Here is a 27,978-nt window from a genome sequence, read left to right as displayed (position 1 = left end):
GAGCCAATCATGACGTGCCTATGGAAGGATGACCAACTTCAGGTGGTCATATCTCTCTTTTAGATTCTTCCACAGTTTAAGGGGGTTCTTTAATGTGAGGTACTATAATTTTAACCCCTCGTCAATATGGTGGCGGAGAAATATTATGGTTTTGGCACGGTCTTGACTAGATGTCATATTGTCATCTTTGATGGTGTCTGTCAGACCCATCGATTCTAGGTGTATTTCGACATCTAGTGCCCATGATAAGTAGCCTTTTTCAGATATATGAGCAACAAATTCAAGTTTTGAGATATTCGGCATTTTAAGAAAATAAAATTCTTACCCTTTTATTACCTTTTTAAAATAGCTCAAGGTGATGGAGGCTCGCTCTGATAACGTGTTATAAAATAAATTAACTTAGCAAATTAATACGAAGGAGAGATAGTAAGAAATAGTAAGAGAAAGAGAGAGAGTTGAGAGAATTCTGTCTTGGTGTATTACAGATGCGGTGCCTTTTTATAGGCAAATTTTTTTAAAAAAATGACGAATTCTTGGGGTATAATATTTGTCATTGAACTTATGCGTTCCTGTGGCATATATAACTTGTGTTATTGAATTTATATCGTTGAAAAACATAAAGTAATCAAAATAACGTAGATAATCAAAATTGAAAAGATGTACCACATTAATGAACCCTATATAAGTTTCAATAATGGGCCGAGCTTCACGCCGTTACCCAGAAAAATAAAAGGAAAGATGTACCATAAACTACTATCATAACTCGAAATTTCTTATATTAAATATGACATATAAAAAAAATTCACTTGAAAATTTGATTCACACCTTATGATGGTGACTCGAATTGTTATAGTATACCTTTTTATCTTTAGTTATTAGAATCATTTTTTAGGCCCACTAAAACAAGGAAGAGACTCAACAAGTAATGTTCAGCTTAATTTGTATACCTTTAGAAAATATAAAGTGAAAAAATTGAACTCTATCATATGACTTAGAATGATGATTGAATAGTTACACATCTTTAGATATAACGCTTTGTTCCAAAATTGATTTTGATGCGATAATGGAGAAATGTGTTGAAGATGAAGGATAACAGAGAATATGGTGGAGTGAGGGGGGGGGGGGGGGGAGAGATAGTGTTGGTGGAGGAGTTTGATTTGGGGGATGGGGTGGGATTTGATTGGAGAGAAACAAATTTGATTGGAACTAAATTAATTCAGATGTTGAAATGTAAAGATAATTAATCAATTTTAGTTTTAAGGGATATCTGTATTTATTGTATCTTTATTAATATATGATATAAAAATTATTAATTAGTAATAATATATGTAATTGTTAAAAAAAAATATATAATTAATATATATGATAGTGATATATGACTAATAATAAAGTTATGCCTAATTTTGTATCAAGCAAATAGATAAGTGATTGATCACATAAAGGTGAAGGGAAACTTACCTGACTCCCAAGTAGTAATAACGTGGGTCAAACGCAAGAGAAAGAGAATTTAGGTATAGTTTGGTTGAGTGTGTTAGCAAAAATAATACATGTATTAATTAGGTGTATTAGTAATATCTTGTTTGGTATACTTTTTTATGGCATATATTTCTATTGTGTATTAAGGCTTGCATTACTAATACCATGGATTTTTAGGTATTAGTAATGCAAGAGGATTTAATGCTTGCATTATTATGGTTAAAAACTCAATTACTCCTCAAAACCCCTTTTAACATCATTTCCATCATAATTGTTTAGAATATTTTTGTAAATAAATATTTTTATGCAGTGCATGTTATTTTTTAATAAGCTAAACCAAACAATGCATATGAAATATTTCATGTATAATTAATGCAATCATAACTAATTCAAGCATTACTAATGCAACCATTACTAATACACTCTATTTAACATTATTTTAATACACTCCCCTTAAAAAATTTGCGCGCATTATCTATTTGGAGATGGTTTTAAATTTTTATTTTTTAAATTAATGATTTTAATTTTTATCCTTATTGCTCATTTAAAATAAAGAAATATTATGGGCTTAAGTATGACCTAATTTCGTAGAATAAACTTTTTAGGAGTTTCATTAATAGACCGAGCTTCACTCCGTTTCCCAGAGAAATAAAATGCAGCTGCACAGTAAGACTCTCCTCTGTTCTGGTAAAGATTACAGCTTCTGTTTTGTTTACATATATTTGTGATTTTCATGTACATGCTTCCTCAATCATATATACTTGCACTCAATTAAGCTTCATTTTTTCCCTTTCTTATGTATGTTTTCAACTTTGCCACATCGAAGCCTTCCGATCAAGAGATTGATTTTTCTCTAGAAAACAGGAGCAGTTTGCCTAATCAAATACTGGATTTCTTTATCTATTAATGGGAAGCAAGTATTCCAAGGCAACAACTTTCATAAATGATGCTTCAAATTTGAGTTATCGCATTCCCTTTGAAAGTTTTCGAGTTCCTTTTGTAGATTTGCAGGAAGCAACCAACAACTTTGATGACAAGTTGTTAATTGGATCTGGTGGCTTTGGGAAGGTTTACAAGGGTGTTTTGTGTAATGGCACAAAGGTGTCCCTGAAAAGGCGTAAGCCTGAGTCCACACAAGGTATTGAAGAGTTCCAAACAGAAATTGAGATTCTCTCATTCTGCAGCCATCCGCATCTGGTTTCATTAATAGGATACTGTGATGAAAGAAATGAGATGATTCTAGTTTATGAGTACATGGAGAATGGGACCCTCAGCAGCCATTTGTATGGGTCAGATCTACGTCTACCCACTATAAGCTGGGAGCAGAGGCTGGAGATATGCATCGGGGCAGCCAGAGGTCTGCACTACCTCCATACCAACGCAGTTATGCATCGTGATTTCAAGTCTGCAAACATATTGCTTGATGAGAATTTTGTGCCAAAAATTACTGATTTTGGACTATCCAAGGAAAGGCCTCAGCTTGATCAAACTCATTTTAGCACAGTCGTCAAAGGAACTTTTGGCTACCTTGACCCTGAATATTTTAGAAGGCAACAACTGACAGAAAAATCTGATGTTTATTCTTTCGGTGTTGTTTTATGCGAAGTTCTCTGTGCTAGGCCTGCCTTAAGTCCATCTCTTCCGAGGGAGGAGGTCAGCTTAGCTGAATGGGCAGTGGAGTCGCATAGTCAGGGACAGTTGGAACAAATCGTAGATCCCAATCTTGCGGCCAAAATAAGACCAGAGTCCCTCAGGAAGTTTGGAGAAACAGCGGTGAAATGCTTAGCTTTGTCTAGTGAAGATAGGCCATCGATGGGTGATGTGTTGTGGAAACTGGAGTACGCACTTCGTCTCCAAGAGGCCGTTATTCTAGATGATCTTTATTGCAAATAGCGGCGAGCCAGGATTTTCATCAAGGGAAGTCAAAACATAAAAGAAGTAAATATACGAGAAAGGTAGTAATGTGCATGTCGTTTTAGTTGTTTAAAACAAGAAAAAAATGGTTGGTGTAAGAGTTGTATATATATTTATTAAAGCAAAATTTAACTTATATGTAGAATGTAATTTTCCAGAGTTTTGCTTGAGTCTTGACACCCCTCCGGCGAGGATAGCTCCAGCCCCTGACTACAAGTCATTGATTTCAGTCATTTGATGCTCAGATTTGGATGATCTCATCCAATTCGAATGATCCTCTGCTGCTGAATAGGGGTTTCTAGCCATTGATTAAGTCTGATGGTTGACAACTAAGTGAAAATGGTGCATACCATCCTAAGGTGTTTGTTAATTCCACTTTTGTTCAGGGATCATATAAAGATCTATTGTTTGTTTTTGTAACAGCCTTCTGAGTTTTATATAGAAAGTAAACTTTGAAATCTTGAATTGCTCTACCTGTGGATCCTTCTTTCATTTTATTAGGTGTGTCCAGCTGTTACACATGTTGTATATGGTTTCTTTTAAGTTCTTCATACATAGAAAATCATTCCATTAATATCATGCTAGCGAAAATGCTTTTCAAAACACGGAAAAATTTTGAGCCTAAGTTTGCATATGGTAATACATTTTCTTATTGTAAAGAGGCGAAATGAAGTTTGCATACCTCTTCTGAGATTACTCAGAGAACCCTCAGATTTTTCTGGATGTTTGATGTGTTTGAGATATTGGGTGATACTACAGAATTAGTGGCTGTGAAATAAAGCAAAATGTAACACTAAAGCTTGTTATTTAGTCTCTCTTTTTCATTACTATTTGGCAATACGGATGACAGTCAGGTCTGGTAATATCGTTGATTTGTTTTGACACTTCTCTTTCTTGCATAGTGTTAATGATGTTATAACAATATCTCATTCTTCGTGAAATGTTTCTAATAACAAGTGATAGGTCTGAGACAGAAGAGCCATCTATTTAGTCATTGTATTGAGGAGATCCAAATTGTTTGCTCAATGTTGCCATTCATGTGTCTACCTTCTTTGAAGAATGACTATATAGGGAGACTTGTGAAATCATTGATGTTTTAGAGTACCATGCCGGTTGTAGTATTAGCTTATTCATGTAGTTTTTGGCTTATCTGATATCATCTAGTGTGTTTAGGCGATCACACCTTGTTGTTGTTACAGTTTCTTGCATATTTGCTATGCACTACTTTGCTATTGATTGTCATGTTTCTCCCCACTACCATTTTTTCATTTAATTACTGTTATTCCCTTGAGCCGAGGGTCTTTCGAAAATAATTTATCTACCTCAGAGAGCTAGTGGTAAGGTCGGTGTACACTCTATCCTCCTCAGACCCACTTTGTGAAATTTCACTGAATATGTTGTTGTTGTTGATGTTGACAAAGACCAAAGTTAGAAAGGAAAGAAGAGGAAGATGCTAGAGAAGGAAAAAATGTGCACTTCATCTAGTGAAAAGTGTTACTTATGTATATAAAAAGGAGACTATAGTTTAAATCTCTATTAAAAAGTTGTTCAGTTTTTGAAGAATTTTCACGAGGGTCAATTTGCTTTTCCTGGCTGGAATTGGTAGTAGAACGCTGTTTGCGTGGTGATTCTGTGGAGAGATATCAGTTTGATAAGAGCCGTTAATGAAGTTTAGGTCATTCCCTTTGGGTTTTGCCCGTGGGTCGGGGGGCCGGGGTGAGATTGCATTTTGAAAGTAGGAGAGAGAAGCTTACGATGTAATTATACGCAATTCACACATATTCTTCAAGAAAATTGAAGAGTGTAATTACTCTTGTCAATTACATTAAATTATCTGTTCACCAAATTACATATTGACCAAGTAATTATATGACTAATCAAACATATCAAAAAGTATAATTATGCCAAATTCAATTATCAAGATAATTTTCTAAACATGCCCTAAATTGATGTAAAGAAATTGTTGCAAGGCTTTTTCTAAAAATATGTGTTTGAACTATTTACAAATTATCTGTTTAATTACAAATTTATCCAAAATTGTTCTACTTCTAAGTTATCTGCTTGCTTGCACTCATATTTAAAAAATTATGTAAAAATATTTACAATACAATATATTTATAAAATATTCATGTTTATCATCACAATATTACTATTATATAGAAGATTTTACGAGCACACATATGTTGATCGACATGTGTGTTTGTAGGAATTAAAACTTTTAATTGAAGGACAGGTGAAATGTTTTGTAATTTCTCCAAATCTTATCCAACGTGTCACAACCTAAAAGGCTTAGTAGCCACTGCAACTCCTGAACTATAACTTTCATTCTATTTAGAGTAATTATATCAAATACCCCTTAAACTTTGTCCTCAAAACTCACTTTAGCATCAGAAACCGTCTAGGTTCTTCCTAGGAAGATTCCTTCTTTCTTTTCTGTCCTATTGAGAGGATGATCCCTGGCCATCGCCTGTGGTGTTAGATCAGAAAGGTGACCACATCTAGAACGAGCGTTTAAGTACCCCTTAAACAATTTACAAAGTAAACTAAATATCACCTTAAACATATAATATCGGTTTCATCATTAGAAGGTGATATATACACGCGCTATATAAGCGCCACATCAATGACATATTGACAATCAGGTGGCGGATCTATATAGTCAGAAGGGAGTGACATGTCATTCCGTGATCTCGATTGAAAATATATATATATATATATATATATAAAGAAAGTATAAATATTATAAATGACACACTTAAAAATAATGAGTCTTATGGTACCCGTGGTTAAAACGTAGATTTACCACTGTAAAGATGCAAATTTGAGCTCTGTTATGAGATGTATTTTCTTTTAAAAAAAATTACCATGCAAGATGATATCATTAGAGAATGGCGGAACCCATCAGTGGCCCCTCAAAGTTGACATCAACTTTCACTTAGACACCTCAACTAAGCTTTGTTCATTTTAGATACCTCAAGTAAGGTTCCGATGTGTCATTTTGACACTTTTTTTTTACAATTACCCAAATATCTAAAGTATGCGTAATACACTTGTCGCTGATGTGTCAAAGTGACCAATTAAATGAAGAAACGTGACAGATATATCAAAAATAATTTTAAAATAATGACTTTTGATTAGAAAAAAATAGTCATTAACTTCATTTAATTGGTCACTTTGACACATCAGCGGCAAGTGTATTACGCACATTTTAGATATTTGTATGATTGTAAAAAAAAATGTCAAAATGACACATCGGAACCTTACTTGAGGTGTCTAAAATGAACAAAGCTTAGTTGAGGTATCTAAGTGAAAGTTGGTGTCAACTTTGAGGGGTTACCGATAGATTAGGAGCCCGTTTGGATTGACTTTAAGTTGGTCAAAATCAACTTAAAGTCCTTTTTAGCTTTTGAACGTATTTGCCTAATGCTGACTTTAAGCCATAAAGTTCTTAAAGTCAGTCAAAAATGAAAAGTTAAGATTCCTAACTTTTTTTTTCAAAGTGCTTAAAGTCATTTTCTTTGACCATGGAAATTACTTTTATATCCTTTATATTTTAACTAAATTCTTAAACTACCTTTTTTTATTCTTTTAACTCTAAAATTCACATCATAAACACTTTTATCCAAACACTTAACTGCTTATTTATAAAAATAACTTCCATCACTTCAAAATTCTAAAAGCACTTTATACATAAAAGTTACTTTTTTAAGCTCATCCAAACGGACTCTAGGCCTTAGAGAATTTATAGTAAAATGAATTTAAAAAATTTATGATCAAATATATAATAAAACTTGATTAAAATTTCTCTAAAAAATAACTTCGGAAGAATATTTGAAAACTTGACAATAAACTGACACCTTAGATTTTAGAGGTCTAGACCATCTAAATTAATTGAAATATGTGACAATCATGACTCAAAAGAAGTTGAGATATTACAGCACAATATCTTTGACCAATACTTTGCAAAATATGTACGAAGGAATGATTATTTAATTACACTCTCTTATTTATCATATATTTTTATTTATTTTATTTATTTTAAAAAATTATTAAAATAATTTTTTTTATTTGGATACATTAATTCAATAATTCAGATATATTAATTCAGTACTTCAGATAATTTATGAATTAGAATTAATGTATTTAAATTATAGAATTAATATATTCGAATTACAAATTATTGAATTGATATATCCGAATTACTAAATTAATGTATCCGAATTATCATATTTTTAAGGAATTTTTATAAATGGAAAAAAATAGGAAAAATAATAATAAGCCCTTTATAGTATATAATTTACGTAAGTTATACATATATAAATTATACTATTCGATAAAATTGCTCAAATACATTAGCGAAGAGGTAATTGTCTTTTCAGTTCTCTCATTATAAAAAATACGCCTTTTGATTTCTCTCGTCTTCTTGAGGTGGACATGGTACAGATTTTTAAATTTCAATAGGTAATTTCTATTTTTGATTTTCTAAAAATATTATAATATTATTATATTAAATTAGTTTGATATTTTTAAATTTCATTTTGATATTTTATAGTATGATAATTTTCTAACCATAATTTTTGAAAACGTCTCAATCATATTTGAGTAACAACACAACTTTGTTAGTCAATTCCATAAAAAAATAATTCAATCACAATCAAATAGTCAATGATGCATAGTTTAAACAATATTTATCTAAAATTAAGCATAATCAAACAAAATATTCGTTTTGTGACGCGAGGCTCCAATTTAAAACTTTGAAACTATACCATGTATAATTGAGAAATTTTCGCATATAGTCATTCAAAATTACCTTAGTTATGTTTTATAGTAATAGTTTGGATAATTATATTTCGTAATTATAGCTATAGCAATGTTTATATAATTCGCGCAGCGTTTGTATAATTCACTATACAATTCACAGTTTTTTGTATAACGTTTGTATATTTTACTATACAATTCGTGCACATCATTTGTAAAATTCGCTATACAATTCGCAGTGTTTGTATATTTTGGTATACAATTCGCACATAATGTTTGTATAATCGCGCACATCATTTGTGTAATCGCGCACAATGTTTGTATAATTGTGCGAAATATACAAAACTCAAACTCTAATTATAGCTAAATGCTAGTGATGAGCCGTAATTAATTTAAATTATAGTTATGTTAGCTAATTAACTAATATATGTTTGATTATTCATTTAATTTTATAATTTTACATCAAGAATTTCATTCGCTGACAACTAATATCTAACTTAATATATATAGCTTGTTACACTTCTCAAATACTAGTGAAAATGGCTTTTGGAACACTGCAAAAGTAACAATAAGGGGTCGTTTTGTTACGATGTGGGATAACTTATTTCAAAATTAATAATTATAACTGAGATAAGTTATTTCTATTTATGGGTGAAATACTAATTTCGAAACAATTTATCTCGAGATAAAAATATAAAATAACACAAATACTTCTTAACCCTCTTTTATACATCAAGTTTACATACATTTATATTAAAATGATTTTGAATACTATTTATAACAATATTCACAATCTTCACTACTCGTTAATTTATGATTATATATTTTTTTATTAAAAAATTACACTATATAAATATTTTTTATATATATGAATATATTATACGTTGAATTTATTTAACTGATTCTTATGTTTATTTATATTTTGATTTCTCTTAAAATGTTCACTCCACTATTGAATTATATATTTTTAATTAAATAGTCTTGTAATCACTTGAAAATTTGAATTTCATATATTAATTAAAATGAAGATAACTTTAATATTTTACAATATATGAGTGATATGTGATTAAATGAAGTGATATCAATGATAATGTCTTTTTACTTTAACAAACTTAAGATGAAAGATTTATTTTTAAGCTAAATAAAATGAATGTTTTATATTTAAAAACATACGGTATAATTGAAACCATTTAAGTTAAATAAGATGAAGATTTTATTTTTAAGAGTGCATAACTAAAGTTCGCAAAGAAAGTGTTAAAAACTAAATGAAATGGAGGATATTTTTGTAAACAAATAACGTATTCTTAGAAATTATGTCATGCATATTATTTGAATATGACAAACCAAACAACCAATAAAAAATCACCTCAACATAATTAATCTCATCATAAGTCCTTTTATTTTTTAAAATTTCTTTTATAAAATGTTATTTAAAAAATTCATGCTTCACCCCCTCCCCCATTCCTTCCTAAAAAAATGTTATTATTTTATTTTTTTTAAAAAAAATAAAATTATACCCACCCCATCTAACCCTCCTCTTTTAATTTATTTTTATTTATTTTTAAATTTTCTCATTTTGAGTTAGATATGTATATATATTTTTAGAAAAATATTTTTTTCTACTTGCAAACCAAAAATAATAGAAATAAAAATTATATTTTAAGAAAAATCTTGAGGCAAATAAAAAATACTCTTCTAAAATAACATGTATATATCTAACACAAAAAGAGAAAAAAAATTGAAAGCGGAGAATTAGATGGGGTGGAGTAGAATTTTTTTTTAAAATAAAATAAAATAGTATCTAAATTATTATTTGGGGTGGGGGTGATGGAGTAAGAACTTTTTTAAAAAACTTTTATAAAACAAACTTAAAAATTAAAAATTAAACTAAAAAATTGGGTGGGGGATATGTTGAGAGAAAGTGGTGGAGTAAGATAAGAAAAAAAATTATATTATATTTTATAATTTATTTTTTAAATTTTTTTGTGGGGTATTAATAGTTTAATCTTTAATTTTAACTTCTAATAATTTATTTAATTTTGTATGTGGAGTGTGATGTGATAAATTTTTTAAAATGAAAAAAAGAGAGTGTAGTATACACTGTGTATTTAGGTGTGTTTTTGATACTTATCTCTATATTATTATAAAACTTTGATATGATATATAATATTTCGATATTTATATTATAAATAGTTAACATTATATTGAATATCAAAATAATTTAAAATGCATACCGAATATTGTATCAAATACCATAACATACGTACAGCGATATAGAAAATTTCGATTTCAATACCATGTTCATCCCTACTTCTCATCCTCCAAACTCCAAATAGCTTCTGTTTGACCAAACAGAAGCTATTAATGGGAAGCAAGTATTCCAAGGCAACAACTTACACAAATGATGATACGACTTATCGTGTCCCTTTTCGAATTCCTTTTGTAGATTTGGAGGAAGCAACTAACAACTTCGATGTGAAATTTCTCATTGGAGAAGGTGGCTTTGGGAAGGTTTACAGGGGTGTTTTGTCTGATGGCACAAAGGTCGCCTTGAAAACCTACAATCCTATGTCCCAACAAGGTATTGCAGAGTTCCAAACAGAAATTGACATTCTCTTTCAGCTCCGCCATCCCTATATCGTTTCATTGATTGGATACAGTAAAGAAAGAAATGAGATGATTTTAGTTTATGAATACATGGAGAATGGGAATCTCAAGAACCATTTGTATGGCTCAGATCTACCTACTATGAGTTGGGAGCAGAGGCTGGAGATATGCATCGGGTAGCAAGAGGTTTGCACTACCTTCATACCAGCACAGTTATACATTGTGATATCAAATCTACAAACATATTGCTTGATGAGAATTTCCTGCCAAAAATTACTGATTTTGGACTATCCAAGACAGGGCCTGACCTTGATCAAGACCAGCTTAGCGCACTCATGAAAGGAACTATGGGCTATCTTGACCCTGAATATTATTTTAGAGGACAACTGACAGAAAAATCTGATGTTTATTCTTTAGGTGTTGTTTTATTTGAAGTTCTTTGTGCTAGGCCTGCCATAGTTCAGTATCTTCCGAGAGGGATGATTAGTTTAGCTGAATGGGTAGTGGAGTCTCAGAAGAAGGGACAGTTGCAACAAATCGTAGATACCAATATTGCGGCTAAAATAAGACCAGAGTCCCTCAGCAAGTTTGGAGAAACAGCGGTGAAATGCTTAGCTTTGTCTAGTGAAGATAGGCCATCAATGGGTGATGTTCTGTGGAAACTGGAGTACGCACTTCGTCTCCAAGAGGCCGTTATTCTAGATGATCCTGACTGCAAGTCATTTGATGCTCAGATCTGGATGATCTCATCAAATTATAGCAATTGGTCAAGTAGAGGACACTGGCTTTCTATCTTTTAAGGGTTTACCCACAGACCAGAGGGTTAAGGCGATGGTTGATAACTAAGTGAAAATGTTACATAACATCCTTAGGTGTTTGTTAATTCCACTTTTGTTCATTGATCATATAAAGATTTATTTTTTGTTTTTGTAACAGTCTTCTGAGTTTTATAAAGAAGGTTAACTTTGAAAATATGAATTGCTCTACCTGTGGATCCTTCTTTCATTTTATTACGTGTGTTGTATATTGTTTCTATTAAGTTCTTCATACATAGAAAATTATTCCATTAATATCATGTTATCGAAAAAGGCTTTCCCAAATATGGAACAATTTTGAGCCTCTAGAAAGACCTAGTAACGTAATTCTTTGAGTTTGATACCTATATTCCCTCATCGCATCCCAGCCTTGGGGGAACAAAAATATAGTAATACATTTTCTTATTGTAAACCTGCAAAAGGAAGTTTGCATACTTCTTCTGAGATTGTCATTTTGTTAGCTCATCTCTGTTTTACTACTCTTAACTATTTCAAAAAAAATTAAATGAATCGAGTTATAATATTACTTCAACTTTTTCAGCTTTCGGAATGGAACTACAGATTTTAAAAGTTGATATAATACATATATTTTCACTCGCTGAGCAATTCATTATTTTCTGCAACGATAATCTCTATTAAAAAGTTTTTCAGTTTTTTAAGAGAAATACAATCCCTGCCAGAAAGTTAAGATGAATTGTATCTATTTGAATACTCCTTTCCTTCTTATTTTTCTTTAGAGCGAAGAATATTAAAATGGAGATCGCAAGGGGTTGATAGCTAAACTATAGTTCTGTTTTCCTTTTAACATGGAGGATTTTGGGTTTTCCGCATCCTAAGTCTAAGTCATCAGGCGACGGAATAAAAGAGAGTTTTTTTTAGTTAGGCCGGGTTTAAAACAAATGAATGAGTTAATTTTTTAAAGTTACGAATTAATGTTAGAATTGTTTTTTTTTTAATTCAGTAAATATAGGTTAGCTAATGAAAAAGGTAAATGCGCACTACTTTTTCAACAAAGGTATATTCACTTGTATATTTACCTTTTTTCCCTTCTTCGAAAGAAGGTTCAAAACCAATGTAGAGCAACAAAGGATTTCAGTGAACTGCTGTCTTCAGGTGCATGCGTTCAGTAAAGATTTGGCGTAATTTTCAAGCCAAAAGCCTAGACAACAGCATGAATGCATTCATGGCGGAGCAGATACTTTCGAGAATCTTCATGAACCAAAAAAGGAAAAGCTTACTGAATTGAGTGATGGATAAACCGGAATCTCTCCGCCCGAATACCCCCGGCCGGTTCCGCCGGGTAAGGCCAGGAGCTGGTTTGGGGAATCACGGGGCCACACCCTTCTCCGTGGGCTTTAGGAATAGAAACCGGACCAAGCTCGCACACAAGCCTGCTACCAAGCTGACAATCACAGAAGAAAATTATACCGAAATGACTCAGAATGTGTAAAGATTTAACACATACATTCTTTGAAATAGCACTCCCTATACTTTCCAATTCTCATTAAAAGTGAGGGTACTCAGATATGTCTTCCTGGTAATGTGTAATGTAACAATGATAAATTGCCTCCAAGATATGTACAAACACTTCACCATTACAATTTACAACAAACAAACATGTGCTCCCAGAGTATGCCATTAAAAAAAACAAATAAACAAAGAACCCAAGGCAAGACAATACTTGAGATGCACAGATTCGCTCTTGCATATTTATGTGATGTTTCAGTTTGAGGTCACTGAAACATAATCTGGAGTAGAAACAACTGTGAGAAATGCTGGCAAGTGGCTATCAAAGCCGAATTACCTTCTCTATGGGGATAAGATCGGTATCCCAAGTTTCATGAAGCTCCATTTTTTCTCATTTCATCATCTATAAAGGGGGGATTAGTTGGAGCAAGTAAATCTCTCTCTTTCTTTACTCGCATCAGCAATGCCTTGGACATTATGAATGGTCTTAATCCCAGAACCTCCTTTTTTTGCATTGCTTGTGTGATAGTTGTGAAGCATAAGATTTGGATCAAACAGTTCCTCTATTCTTGCATGTTGAAAATGTTGCCATGCTTGTTTCATCCACGGCAAAAACTTCTGAGCCAAGTATCTGGTGCCATATATCCTCTGTGAAGGAAAAAATGAAAAATTAATCATTGACTAAGGTAACTAATCAGCCTACTGGCTTAGTATTTAGTGAACAAAAGTTTTGACCTACAATCTAAATCGTGAAAGTAAGGAATCACTAACAAAGTCCCTAACATGGCAGTGCTTATGCGAGTCTTGTCTTCTTGAAAAGACCTTGCCAACCCAAAGTCAGCAATGTAGTAATACTATATTGCTGGATTTTATCTTTATGAATAATACTCTTCTTGTGTTCTGATGGAGGTAGACCAAACCTTCTACAGTCCATATAAGGATGTCAGATATTTCCATCCAAATTCAGTGCTTTACCTTTTGCTATGGTCTTCCAAAATCAACATATACAGGAAATTATATTGATTCAAGCCAAAAACAAAATCAATGGTGTGACAGCACTTCAGTAATTGTGCAAAACAAAATTTAATTGTATCTGCTACTCAACTGAGATTAAAAGATCAAGACCATGGTTTGCAGGAATTCATATACAAGAAGGTTTTCTTGACTTCCCATCACATAAGAGCATATGATAGAACAGCATTGACATCTGCCAAGGATGTCATAGAGCTGTGTCTGAAGTCAGAAATGCATTTATTCTTTTCCAAGTCTCATTAAAATAACTGTCCAGAAATTTCTTAAGAATATCAAAGTTGCACCAGCATTATACATTCATCTTACGAATGCAAAAGCGTAATTTCATCTACCAGATGATGAAACGATAGAAAACCATGAATCCAGGTCAATCTACGGTATCCATGGAAGGAGCTAGAGAGAAAAATGTGATCGGCTCAAGGGGAAAAGAAAAATATCTTTCATTTAACTCAGCAATGTACAACTATAAGGCTATTTATGCTGTCAAGTCCCACAATGGTTGTTGGAATGGGCTGTGGGTTTTTATATGGTCTTCAGCAATCCTCTCTTTATGAGGTAACTTTTGAGGTTGAGTTAGGCATGTATCTTCATGTACACATATCTACCAGATCATCAAGCTAACTACAATTAGTTCTAATTAACCAGCACATTAATAACAAATCTAACAGTCCTAGTTAGCAAGGCTAAGTTAACCAAGATGTGACAGTCAGCTTGTATTGGTATGTAACCAATAAGTATGTGCTTTTCTGATTGCTCATTCCACTTCGAGAGGGGAACTTTTACTTATTTTGCCACATTGTGATGCGGCCAGAAATTAGAAGTCGTGCACGGATTGTCTACACTATAAAATAAAACTTACATGAGTCTCCCCTCTCTATCATTTTGTCAAACAGTTGTACCATCGATTCAGGCATATTACATGATAATGTTTTATACAAAAAGATTTTATTTTTCTCTAGTTTATTTAAAATGCTTTCGGCAGTGTTCACGTTCAAGATGATGAGGAAAGATAAAGAAATAACATCTAAAAGAAGAGAAATAGAAAAAGCAATCATCTTTACCTGCTCCTGATTCTTCTTCTTTTTAAGAATTAAACATAATAACTCCATTTGCACTAGAAATAAACATAACACCTCTTGCTGAAATAGAAAATTAAACTTTAGTTGCTGCTGCTACTGAAACAGAACAGTTCTGCTGTTTTAAAGTAGAAACTTAACAATTCTGCAAAAGCATAAAATTCTGTAGAACTCTTTTCTAACACCACAGTAATTCTAATACGCTTCTGGTGACAGAGTTGAGCTGACAAATATAGAAGCCCGTCAATTCATCAGTTTTATAGCAAAAAATTCAAAAATATTTCACAGAAACATAATTGTGACATCAGTTTTCATTTGAATTAAATAAAGTTGGCTGGGGGTAACAATATTATCATTTGACAACTATGATAAGACAGTTGATCAAACCGTGAATTAAAAATTACAGGAACCATTGATCTAATCTAGACCTCAATTAAGCCCAAGAAAAGTTAAGATTGTATCAGAAATATGAGTTCAATTTCTTTTAATGAAATTAAGTAATACTAGCAAAATAAACATGTTCTGGTGTAAAAGAAAATGAATAAATGTTAGGTGTACTCAGATGAACACAGCAAGAACAAACCTTGGTAAGAGTCATGGGGATGATCTTTTAGACCAATCTGGAGGCTGGATAGTAACTGTGAATGAATCATTTGCCATAACTTCATGTTGCGTTGTTTGAATTTCTTGGGCTGAATTGGCAACAGACCAGTTGCACCAGTTTACCTCAATTCTATTTAGAGATACAGCATAATCTAAAGGGATTTTCTCAAGATGCTTACATTTCGTTAAAACCAAATGTTCAAGCTTAGGAAAAGCATCATCAGAGACAGACCATTGTGCAACTTTGAGGTTGTCCAGTTTCAAGTATTTGAGTTCAGGGAACTCTGAATCTTTCACTTCCCAGTGATCCCCTTCAAAGGCTCTGAGCAATAACTTAAGAATCACTAAGTTGGGCAGTTCTGCAATGGTTGAAATTTGGGTCCAAGGTAGACGGAACTTTGATAAAGTCAATTCCCTCAGTTGCGACGGGAAATTGAACTTGTGAGGAAGTTTAGCTGGATAGCTGTTGGAAACCAGCTTGAGGGACTCAAGGTGACTTAGAAAATCTAATCTGGGAAAACGAACACACCTACCCATCAATTTCCTTGAATAACCAAATGTCCCTGAAAATATGCAACTCAACTTTCTCAATTTTGGCATCTTCCTCAAAATCTTCTCTGCGTCTTTACCATAAAAGAGACGTGGAGTAGAAAAGGTTTCCAAATTAGCTAATTGTGAGTTACCAGCTGATTCATCCATGTTCTCATGCAAACCAAAAGAAACCCGATCATTTACATGTATATGCCTCAATTTCACCATCTTCAGAAGTGAACAAGGTAATATCATCTCTCCTCCCAATCCTTTTATGACAAAAGTCTCAAGATTTTCAAGCTTAGATAAAGATGAAGGAATCGAATTTGCATCAGTTTGAGCCGCAAAGTACGTCATCTGAATTAGATATTGTATTTCAGTGGGAAAAGTACCACCAATGTTGAATGATTCCAAATCCAAAACTTTAACAAGTTTGAAGCTCTCAAAAATGAAGGAGATATCACGTGGCCATAACAAGTTATCTGGATCAATTGCATTGAATAGTAACGAGCGGACATTTGAGCGAGATGGCCGCCACAGATCAATTTCATCTTGGTAAGAATGAACGAACAATCGATATTCCTCCAATTGTTCAGGAAATACACCTTCTCCACTGAATAAGATAAAAGAGCACACGTGAGAATGAGAGTTGGCATAAACATAACACAAGATTTTTAATACAGTTCTTTTTACCTATTGATTTGGAGAAGGAAATCCTCTTGTTTGGCCTTTTCCATGCAGAATTTATGCAGCAAATCATGAATGCGGCACGTTTTCACCTTGGCATTAGGTCTCCTCTCCATGACCATCACTAGATTCCTACGAATAAGATCGTCCAAGAAACCTTGTGCAGCATCTTCTTGTCCTTTTTCCTTGTTTGCTTGTACAAACCCTTCGGCTACCCACAACTTGGTCATTTTTGAGACATGAATATCCTTTCCCTGCAAAAATCCTCCAAAATAGAGAAAACAAGGCTTAAGATAGTGTGGTAAATTCTTGTAACTGAATCCAATTATAGATATGCTCTCTTCCAAGCTGCCAATGCTCTGGGAACCTAGACTTTGTTCTATTACTTTCCAAGAATCTAGTGTCTTCTTTTTCTGTTTCAGAACACCAGCTACTAACACAACTGAGAGAGGCAACCCTCTACAACTTTTTGCTATTTCAAATCCCACACCTTCAAGTTCGGGCGGACAGCTCTCCCCTTGAAAGACTTCTTTCTGTAATAATGTCCAACTCTCATCATCTCTGAATAAACGAAGATGATGGGGATCACTTTCACATTTAACATAATTGGCAACATCACTCAACCGGGTTGTTAGAATAATTCTACTCCCATTCCAAACATCTCTGAAGCACATATATAGATTGTCCCACACTTTAGTGTCCCATACATCATCAATGAAAATCAAGAATCTCTTGGTCAACAACAATCGGCGTAGCTCCTCAGCTATTTCACCATCTTCTTTTTCATTGCGATCAGAAGGCTCAAGCGCATCATTCAAAATGGTGAGCAACAACTCTCTCCATGAATATAATTGAGTCACAACACATTGAGCATGGACATCAAAGCGAGAGGTGACTACTGGATCATTGTAAATTTTCTTCGCTAGTGTAGTCTTGCCCAATCCTGGCATGCCAACGATTGAAATGACATCTAGCTCAGGTGATCCTCTAAGTAGCTTCTCCTTTAATTCATCCATTGTATCCTGAAAACCCTCCATTTCTTCATTTGCTCTTTGAGTATTAACTGGAAAAGATGGTGCTAGATTAGTGGAGGTCTTTGCAACTTCATGCACAGTCGCTTCAATTTTCCTTCTTTCACATGTCTCCCCAACAAATTTATTTACAAGCTTAATATCCTCAAAAACTTCAGAAATCCAAAGAACTTTGTACCAGAGTGGATGAGAATAGGCCAAGCATGAGTGAATGACATACTCAGCCTTGTATGCCATTACAGAAACACTTCTTATAAGACCATAAGCTTCATCATGCTCATCATAGCTTTCTGAAAAATGATCAATGAATGATCTTAGGCACAATAATCCCTCCTTGACTGATTCAATCTGATGTTTTAAGTCGATTACCAAATCGAACTTAGAACGTAAAAGCTCCTCCAATTTGCCCAAAAAGCAATTGAGATATCCTAATCCATTTGTCTTAGGGAAGCTATAACTTGAAGAATCTGGTACTTTCAGACAAATCATCTTTACCTCTGCCTCAACAAACTTAAGCAATTGCTTGACATCAGAGAGATATAGTGTGTGATACCAAACTGGAATACAACCCTTGACAGAGAAGAAACAAATGTAGTTTTTATCTTGAACACGTTCAGCAAGATCTTTGAGTTCTCTATGCATATTGCGGTACTGTACAATATCTACAAGTAAAGAGCCAATGTGCGATAATTTGTCTTTAACTACAGAGATTTGGTTAAGCAGATAAGAGATTGAACCAGTATCATCGTCCAGCACCTTGTCCTGTTGGGTTAACAAAATGTTGATAAAGCTTTTCTCATCAGTCTTACTCATCTCACAAGGTGATGCATCCAAAACTTGATCACATAATTTTCTGACCTCCTCTACCTCAACAGACTCAATCTCTCGTGGAAAATCAGCTAATGAAAGTCCCATTTTCTCAGTGCTGCTTCCATCGGTGAAACTTCCGTCAGAAGAAACAGCATCATCATTCGGCACCTTGTCCTGGTGGTTTAATAAGAAATTGACAAGGCCTTCTCCATCTGTCATGGTGCAAGGTGATACATCCAGAACTTGAAAACATACATTTCTGAACTCTACCTTGACAGACTCAATCTCTTGCAGAAAATCAGATAACAAAGGCCTCATTTTCTCAGTGCTGCTTCCGTTCATGAAACTTTCATAACAAGTATAACAGAATATTGCTAATCTTTTGGCAGTCACTTCAGCATGCATTAAGAGATCATCCAATTTGTTAAGCTTTTGCCTGAGAAGATCCAAGAGAATAGACCTAAGAAGAATAAGTTCTTCATGAGCACTCTCAATCATATCAAGAACTTGAGCTTCCAAAGTGGATTTGTGCTTCAGTAGATCCATCAAGCTTCCCTCAGATTTGATAAGCCAGAAAACCACAGTCAAAAACTGAAGTGCCAGATTGACCTCCTTACATTCGTTGCTATTCATAGTATCCTCATAATATAAACGCACAGAAGATTCCGCCTCAATTGCAATAGTTTCATCTCCCGTTGAGAGATTATTTTGCTTCCTGCATTCAGTGTGAGGAACTAGAGGTTCAATAAGATATGTAACCAGGAGCAACAACCCATCATAAAACTTTTTGACCTCATCTGCAACAGTAAACGTCAAATTGGTTTCATCCTTTAGTAGCAGATTGTCAAGAATATATTCATGAAACCTCATCAAGACCTCATCCATATTGGGAATATGTGAGGATGATGTGTAGGGGGGTTTCTCATCCATATCGGAATTAAGTGAGAATGATGTATGGGGGGATTTCTCATACATATTGGGACTATGTGAGAACGATGAATAGGAGGCTTTTAGCACGCTGATATAGGAATCAATGGCCCCAAAGTTCATAGGAAGAAAGTTCAGCAGATCTATCATAGGATGGTCTGGTGTTGATGATGTAGAAATGCTGGGATACAACTGTCTAATCGCCGCCTTAATAAATTTGAACTTAAGAAGCAATTGAAAATGCAAGCAATTAATTTCCCTGGCCAAGTCGTTTTGATCCAAGTCATGACAAAGAGAATCACAGACTGACCATGCTTGGCTAACTGCAGACTGAATAGATGTCAAAATAACAGTTATCTTAGTCTGCTCTTTACACTGGTCGAATGCATCCATGAAATAACTTCTAAAGAATATCAGCTCTTCCCAAACATAGTCAATCAGATCTTTCATAGGAACTATTATGGTGCCTTGAATGTTCTGTAGCCGAATCAGATCAACTTCTACTTTCACATAATTGAACTTCAGTTGCAAATGAAAAAGCACATGGTCTATTTCAGTAGTCTTATCCATTTTCTCATCATAGGAGTAGATGGCACTAGCAGACCCAATAGCCAGAGCTTCCATATTCAATCGAAGAGAAATCAATTTCCGATTTGAAACAGGATAAGATTCTATGTCCCTGAGAAATCGACAAAGGTAAGAAAGTCCTCGTTGCAGCCACCGAATTCGATTATCACAGCTTAGTCTCAGATCATCTTGGAGAGCACTAACAAAATCAAGCATATATTTTGCATTCATTGTAGTCTTTGATCTTGATGAATTTAACCCTATCAAGGCATTGAGATAAATCTGCCTCAATTCTGGGCTAAAAGGACGACTTATCCTTTCCAGCAATTTAGAGAACTCGTAATCCATATCGCAGCTCGACCCCAAGAGACATAGTTGTGCTGCAGTGTAAGCTACATCCTCAACATGGTTGAAGAGATCCTTCATACTCTCATGCTCAATGCCCCGCTTTGAAATTAGAGTAAAGAAGACTTGTAGATGTCGCAGCTTCTTGTCAAGCACAGACACATGAGGCCCTACACTGATGAAGAACAATGCACGATGAACAGAACCAAGCAAGGATTCGACAAACCCCACCATATCCATAGTGATTGGGCTAGATGATCTTGATGGCTTTGAAGCTTTGATTTGCTTAGCAATATTCTTGGGTTCAATTATTTTCAGCAGCTCTGGAATCATTTTCCTAGTTGATCTCGACGCCTTTGAAGCTTTGAGTTTCTCAGCAATGTTCTCCAGTTTAACGGTAAACTGAGAACGAGGAGGATGAGAACACATCAGAGAAAAGCCGTCATGAGCTTCTGAAAATAGGGGCCTAAGATGTCCAGATATTCCATTAGCAGGGTGAAGCTCCTCCAGATTCGTGAGAAATACAGCTACAAGTGTTAGGTGCTTTGTAGCATCCTCCAATTGATCAATGGTCCTTCTATCTAAATGCTGGCCCTTCACAAGGTTTATGGTACCTATTGCATCGCGACACTCCTTGGCCATCTCCCTTCCACTTTTTCAGTTTCCTTTGATTGTAAATAAATCCTGCAAGTAATAAAATCAGTATCGTCAGAGCAGTTTGACACAAACATATCTCATACATTATGCTAATTCCACCATTTACAATCCTAATTTACCATATTATTCTTCACAAGTGCAGGAAAGACACTGCCCCCGATTTTTTCCCGCTAAAACCTTAAGTCACTCCTATGTTCGATATTGCTCAAACCATGAGTTTGATATGATAAAAAGTGTGAAACTCTGTTTTGGCATGTAGATTGTTCAAAATATGTATTTGATGAAATTAGAATTGAAATGAAGGTGCTTGGGGAGGTTAATAGGAGCCTTAAGAACAAGAAAAGAGTGGAAGACCATACTAGGGGCTAAAGATTCTAATAAGTGACACAAGGCCTAACTTTAAAAGAGTACACCTCTTAATATAGAAGGAATTTGGCAAGGATTTCTAGATGAGTATTGTAGCACTTGAAGTCTAGTTTCCAACATTTCAGACTGTTTGTCAATTTGAATTCCATACACAAAGTTAAAGCCAATTTAATGAATAATATCCGACATGTACAACAACCTGGACCAGCAGAACCGTATACGTTGTAGGCCTCCCGTGGAGTCAGCACACGAAACCCATGCAGCCGTGCACTTTTAAAGGCTCTAAGGGTGCCAAAATCAGGATAGTTGGTCCCCAAACAAGATTCAAGGACTTGGGGAACGACTTGGAAAGCTCTTGCGGGTCATTTTCCCCCATCCAATCACTCATGTAATGATTACCCAAATACCTATATTCCAGAATTTTTGCTAGATTATCAAATATCTCAAAAACACCCTAAAGGTGTAAGCTTTAAGTTTGGCATCAAAGAGGTAAGATGTAACTCCAGTTCCTTCGGAATCGGTAGTCAATCCATTCGCTATAAAATTATTTATTTGAATATCTTATTTCCTATCAGACTAAGCATAGAAATCCAATCACTAGGATTATTAACTAATACGGATTGTGAGTAAAACTATCTAAGCTCTCAATGTGCCTATGATGTAGCGCCTGGCGGGTTGTTAGCTAGTGTGTAGCATCTTACGAAAATAGAGGATGGTGTGGATCAACCAGAAGAGGTATGCATAAAAGTATTTACCTCTAGGAGGAATCCTAGAATTCCGTCTGTTTTCTGGGTTTGGAAACGCGTGGATTTTCAAGAACGAGAATCATATGATATGTTGGGAATCTCTTATGATAATCATCCACGTAAGGATACTATTGCCCCCAATTTTTATGAAATACAAGATGCGCATTGAATGATAAGAAAGTTATTTCCACATGGTAGAACCTCCTCAGGGAATATTAGGTTTTCATGAGGCTGATCTTGAGCCACCATCTAAGCGCGAATACCTTCGTTCAAGAGAATATTTTTGGTGTAGAAAGTCTATTCTACCACTTGGACAGGTAATAAGTGAGTAGTATTTATGATTGTAATGAAGTTTGGGATGAACCCGATATTGAGGGACATTAATGGCGGTTATTAGGGGTTGGAGAAAATGATGAGCCGTGCTTATGTGTATTAATTAGTCTTATACAACCATAAAAGGCATTTATAGCCTATGGGTAAAGTGGGAATAGCATGGATAAATCTCAATTTCACCCTAAACTACAAGTTGGGATTTGAGTGGCCTAAGCCGATACCCAAAGTGTCACTTTTGATGAATTGAGTTACAATGGACACGTTTAAGCTACAAACAATGTAGATTGACTAGTTAGGAACATGTTGGATCATTCAGAGTTGTTTGTTCACTAAGGGTTATGAGGTGGAGATCTAACATTCCTTAAGGCGTTTTCCTAAAAGTGCATACCTTAAAATACTAAGTGTGTGGGTGTGTGCCTGTTCGGACGAGAGAGTGCATGTCTCACCATGTTATACAATTTGATACATATGGTGTTATGATATGAACTCAAATGTTTGATGCATGTATTCAAGTTACGTTTTACGAAAACAAGGGATACGTATTATGCAAATAATGTGTTTTCACTAAATGATTATGATTAATGATATACATGTTAAATCCCAATAAATGGCATAATGTTGTGAAGTATAAGTTGAGCTAGTGAGTGGCACAATTTTGTAAAGTATAAGACAAGTTCAAAATATGATATGAAAGTAATGATTTGAATACTTGTATAATTAAGAATTGAGTTCCACAAATAATAGCATGCATGCGTATGTATAACGAAATATTGCATAATTTAATGATGATGCTTCAATTTACTATGGCCTCCATGACGTGATAATAACATCAATAACTATGACTTAAGGTTCAGTCCCTTGACCTTAAGACTTCTTGCAGCAACTATGTGATGACTTGTGTTTATTCTTTAAGAAACTCGCACTTGAGATGCTATGTGAAGTGATTGTTGGAGCTCTTAGAGATGTTTTGGGATTTGATTTGTATTTGACCCCGGGAATGTGATTCTTTGTTTGATAAAAGTAAGGTTGCGTACAATAGACCCTTGTGGTCAGGCCCTTCCCCGGACCCTGCGCATAGCGGGAGCCTTAGTGCACCGGGCTGCCCTTTTTTTTATAAATGTACGATAACCAACTAGATGACGGACTAGTTTGGCATCTCAAATTGACGTTTCAATGACTTTATTATTTCTCGTGCAATTTTGGAAAATGAATTATCTCCAACACTTGAGTTGAAGGGTGTTTTGGTGCAAAGTGGTAGTAGGGACGATATGAGCATACAAACTGTCTTTTGAATTTATAGGTTCCTTCATTTTATTTGATACTCTGTCTTCTTCAAAGACAATTTCATACTAATTCTCTTGGGAGATTGATCTTTATTGAATGTTGTGATGACTGGCTTGTCATAAAGTTGCTTAGAATTGGAAGTTCGATGAGAATTTGTCTTAGTGATTATCATCTTCCTCCTAGCCAAGTACTTATTGTGGTTGTTGTGAATTTTAATATTTGTTGTTTATTATGATACTTGGCTATACCATAAAAGTGTACAATATGTGGTAGGTTATAGAAGCATTTGGCATAAATGGAATCATGATTGTGAGTGTCTTTGTGCTTGAGGGAATGTATCCAAGTCTAGAAATTGGGGGTGGCTTAGTTTCATTTGATGATAAAATCAATGGTGGAATATGTGATCTTTACTTTGGAAACATTGGTTATCTTAATTCACTCCATGAATATTGTTTTTTTTTAATCAAGTAAATGACATTTGTGTTGAGAATATGTTCTTTATAGTTTACCACGACACTTGGCTATCGTAACTCATACGAGTGTTAAATTTCAGTGCAAGCTTGAGAACTTTGTTTTTTCAGCTTTCATATACAATGTTTTATTAGTGATGAACTTCGTATTTATTCTTACTACTTTCTTTGTTTTACAAGGTCAAAATTCTAGAATAAACTTATTTTAAGGAGAGATGATATAGATCAAGGGGTCACCTTTGATAATGGAGACTACCAAGTTGACATCAAGCATATAGACTATAGAGTGCTTCAAGAGAGCATGGAAGCCTAGAGTCAAGTGTTGGAAAGCATGGAGGAAGAACCTGAGAAACTGTACCAAAAGTTTCGGCAACTTTTGAAAAATAGTTTCTCCGAGTACTCAAAAGCTAAGTCGTTGGACTCTCCAAAATTGTTGCCACACCGTACCTATCGACATTTTTGAAGAATACGAGCAACATAGTTCAAAAATACTTTTTTTAAAATTAAAAAAAATATAAAAGATAGGTCAAATAACTCAACTCTCTTCTCTAAAATAAGCACTTTTGACTTGCTAAAAATTTAGTCAAACAATTCAACTCTCTATAATAAGTTTTGACTTCCTAAATGCTTGGTCAAACATACTACTTTATGTCCAATTTATACCATTCACTTTTCTTTTTAGTCAATAAAAAAATGACATTTTTATATTTATTAAGTAACTGTTTAACTTTAAAATATTTATTTTACCATGAAATGATTTATAAGGCACAAACATAGGTGACTTATTTAGACCATGAGTTTCAAAAAGGTTTTATTTTTTTTAATCTCTATGTGTCAAGTCAAACTAAATCACATTGGGATACAAATTTAGACTGAATTCAAAAACTGACCATCAAACTTAAGCACAGAGATCTAAAAAAAACAGATTCAGATCTGTATAAGATGCAATTAGTTTATAGATAAGAATTTTGAGCAAAGGAGAAACGAAACTAAACAACTTACTGTACTAGTGTTGGTGGTTGAAATATAAGTGCAAACACCTTTAATTTGTTCAATGATTTTTGAGTCCTCAAACACCCAAGCAACACGTCCTGCAACTAACAAAGCAAAAGAAGGTAAATACTTTCAATTTCTTCTTTCATTTTGATGTTGGGGAATTGAAAATCAAAGAGAAAAATACTAACCCATGAGATCTAAGAGCTCAGAGTTCATACTGGTCTTCTCACTAAGATAATTGATGAATGGTTGTCTTCATTTTCGAACAATCATTAATTAAAGGTAGACCATTGACTTTCATCAAATGAGGGGGGTCCTTAGGAATTAACAAATTAAACTTATATTTTGTTTAATTGAAATTTTTTTATTTTTAATTCAATAAATTAAATATAGATTTACGTATATTTTATTTTTTTCATGAAATTTTAATAAATATGTTATTATTATTTTAAATTATAAATTTATTTTAAATTTGATTATAAATATTTCATCATCCTATGAATTATATAGTAAAAAACTTTGTAAATTAATTCATTTTAAAATAACTTGGACCGGCAATCAAACGACCCCTAATTCCTCTAATAATGGTGTTATCTTCATTTTTTTGAACTTCCTTTCACGTGAAACACAAAAGGTGGTAATATTAAGGCGGAGTGTATAGGCAAATTTTTAAATTTGGTATCAATTTTTAATTAGATATTTTAAATAGGTCTTGTTCATTTTAAATATAGAGAAATTTCACAAATAATTATTATAATAAATTTAATTAGGCTCTTTAGTTATAGTTTATAATAGGGGTGTGCATTCGATTTTTTGATTCGGTTTTGTGTTATTCGATTTTAATTTTTTGATTTTCGATTTTGAAAAAGTGTAATCCAATTTAAATCAAAAAAAAATTGGTTTGATTCAGGTTTTCTCTTTTAGGTTTGAATTTTTTTGGTTCGGCTATTTGGTTATGTTTATAATTAATAGCATAATCAAAGTTATATTTGCATGTTAAAAAAATAAAAATTACATACAAGGAGAAGTAATAATATTAAATCTCTTAAATATACTTTCTAATATAAGTTACGAGTAAAACTTTAAACACAATAACTTAAATTATACCAATAGATGTCCAAACATAAAATCTAAACTAAATCATAATGAAACTTTCAATGAAACTAACTCCAGTTTAAAAATATTATAACCTAATACCTACAAATTAGGGAAATAAGAATGGTCAGAGAATTGGGCTTAGTCCTAATACGATAAATTACTAATCATAATAAAATGTATCTTACTAAAAAAAGGGGATGAAAGTGGCTAATTATAACTTTAATTATTAACCTAAATATTATACATGTAATTAGTTTATATATATATATATATATATATATATATCGATTTTTTTTTGATTTTTTTTTAAATCCGAAACCAAACCAAAAAATAAAAAAAGTAAAATAATCAATCCAAATTAAAATTCGGTTTAATTTGGTTTGATTTTCGGTTTAATCCAAATAATGCACACCGATAGTTTGCATATTTGTGGGGTTGTAGGTATAGTTTAAGCTGTCTGGTTGTATAATTCGCGGGTGAGTTTGTATAATTCACGGGTATGTTTGTATAATTGAGCTATTTTTGTATAGACGCGATATAACGATTCTATACAAATACAAACATCTGAACTTTAAACAGTTATACAAATTATATTATATAAAATTATATTATACAAAAGTTATACAAATTTTGAATTATACAAATGTAGAATTTGTACAAACTCGAACCGTAATTAATGCTAAATGTTAGTGGCGAATTGTAAATTAGCTAAATTATAGCTATGTTAATTAATTAACTAGTATAAATTTGCTTATTCGCATAATTTTTCTGTTAAATATTCGTAATAGGATTTTGCTGTGTTATTTTTGATATTCTTTAAACAATTAATAAAAAATAATTAAAAAATGTTATACGGTCACTGATAACATAACAAGCATCTAATCTATACTATATTAAAAGCATGAAGACCTTTAATATGTTGATTGAATTTTTCGTCCTTCATTAAAAGATTTTGCTTTAGAGAAAATCGTCTTTTCACCATTTTCCTTCAATTAATATATCATTACTTTAATGATATTAAATATTGACTTTAATAGGGCAGTCCGGTGCACTAAGGCTCTCGCTATGTGCAGGGTCCGGGGAAGGGCCTGACCACAAGGGTCTATTGCACGCAGCCTTACCTTCCATTTCGGTCAGAGGCTGTTTCCAAGGCTTGAACCCGTGACTTCCTGGTCACATGGCAGCAACTTTACCAGTTACTCCAAGGCTCCCCTTCCTAAATATTGACTTTAATAAATATAATAAAAAAATAAATAAAGATCTCTTATCATGGTCAAATTCATATACGAAGAATCATTTTTCAACTAAAATAGACTTGATCCAAAAAAAATCTAAAATAATAGGCAAAAAAAAGATTGAAAAACGTCAAAAAAAATTTCAAA

General features: G+C 33.4%; 2 protein-coding genes and 1 pseudogene across 8 annotated transcripts; 2 read left to right on the top strand and 1 right to left on the bottom strand.

Moving 5' to 3' along the window:
* Positions 1-2,081: 2,081 nt before the first annotated feature.
* Positions 2,082-3,898, top strand: LOC129880372 (receptor-like protein kinase HERK 1). 4 transcript variants are annotated; one of them, XR_008765374.1, is made up of 2 exons: positions 2,082-3,431; positions 3,549-3,895. XR_008765374.1 is itself a non-coding variant. In XM_055954366.1 (2 exons), exons 1-2 carry the CDS (start codon positions 2,130-2,132, stop codon positions 3,367-3,369), a joined length of 924 nt encoding a protein of 307 aa, XP_055810341.1. In that variant the 5' UTR covers positions 2,082-2,129; the 3' UTR covers positions 3,370-3,898. The 4 variants fall into 4 exon arrangements, 3 of the variants coding, with proteins under 3 accessions (XP_055810341.1, XP_055810340.1, XP_055810339.1); XM_055954366.1 differs by having other exon boundaries at positions 2,082-2,163; positions 2,480-3,898; XM_055954365.1 differs by having other exon boundaries at positions 2,092-2,142; positions 2,303-3,897.
* Positions 3,899-10,389: 6,491 nt separating this feature from the next.
* On the top strand, positions 10,390-11,765 carry LOC129880371 (receptor-like protein kinase HERK 1; annotated as a pseudogene).
* Positions 11,766-13,015: 1,250 nt separating this feature from the next.
* On the bottom strand, positions 13,016-25,794 carry LOC129880370 (uncharacterized). 4 transcript variants are annotated; one of them, XR_008765372.1, is made up of 7 exons: positions 25,687-25,794; positions 25,505-25,599; positions 24,740-24,949; positions 16,973-21,330; positions 15,729-16,892; positions 15,131-15,208; positions 13,016-13,685 (listed from the first exon to the last, which is right to left on the bottom strand). XR_008765372.1 is itself a non-coding variant. In XM_055954363.1 (5 exons), exons 3-4 carry the CDS (start codon positions 21,286-21,288, stop codon positions 15,740-15,742), a joined length of 5,469 nt encoding a protein of 1,822 aa, XP_055810338.1. In that variant the 5' UTR covers positions 21,289-21,330; positions 25,505-25,599; positions 25,687-25,794; the 3' UTR covers positions 13,016-13,685; positions 15,729-15,739. The 4 variants fall into 4 exon arrangements, 1 of the variants encoding a protein (XP_055810338.1); XR_008765371.1 differs by lacking the exon at positions 24,740-24,949; XR_008765373.1 differs by lacking the exon at positions 24,740-24,949 and having other exon boundaries at positions 25,505-25,593; positions 25,687-25,778.
* Positions 25,795-27,978: the final 2,184 nt, after the last annotated feature.

The sequence above is a fragment of the Solanum dulcamara genome, chromosome 2, assembly GCF_947179165.1.
Source record: "Solanum dulcamara chromosome 2, daSolDulc1.2, whole genome shotgun sequence".
NCBI lineage: Eukaryota > Viridiplantae > Streptophyta > Magnoliopsida > Solanales > Solanaceae > Solanum > Solanum dulcamara.
The sequence above is the reverse complement of the archived record's forward strand: the minus strand, read 5'-3'. Positions and strand labels throughout refer to the sequence as shown.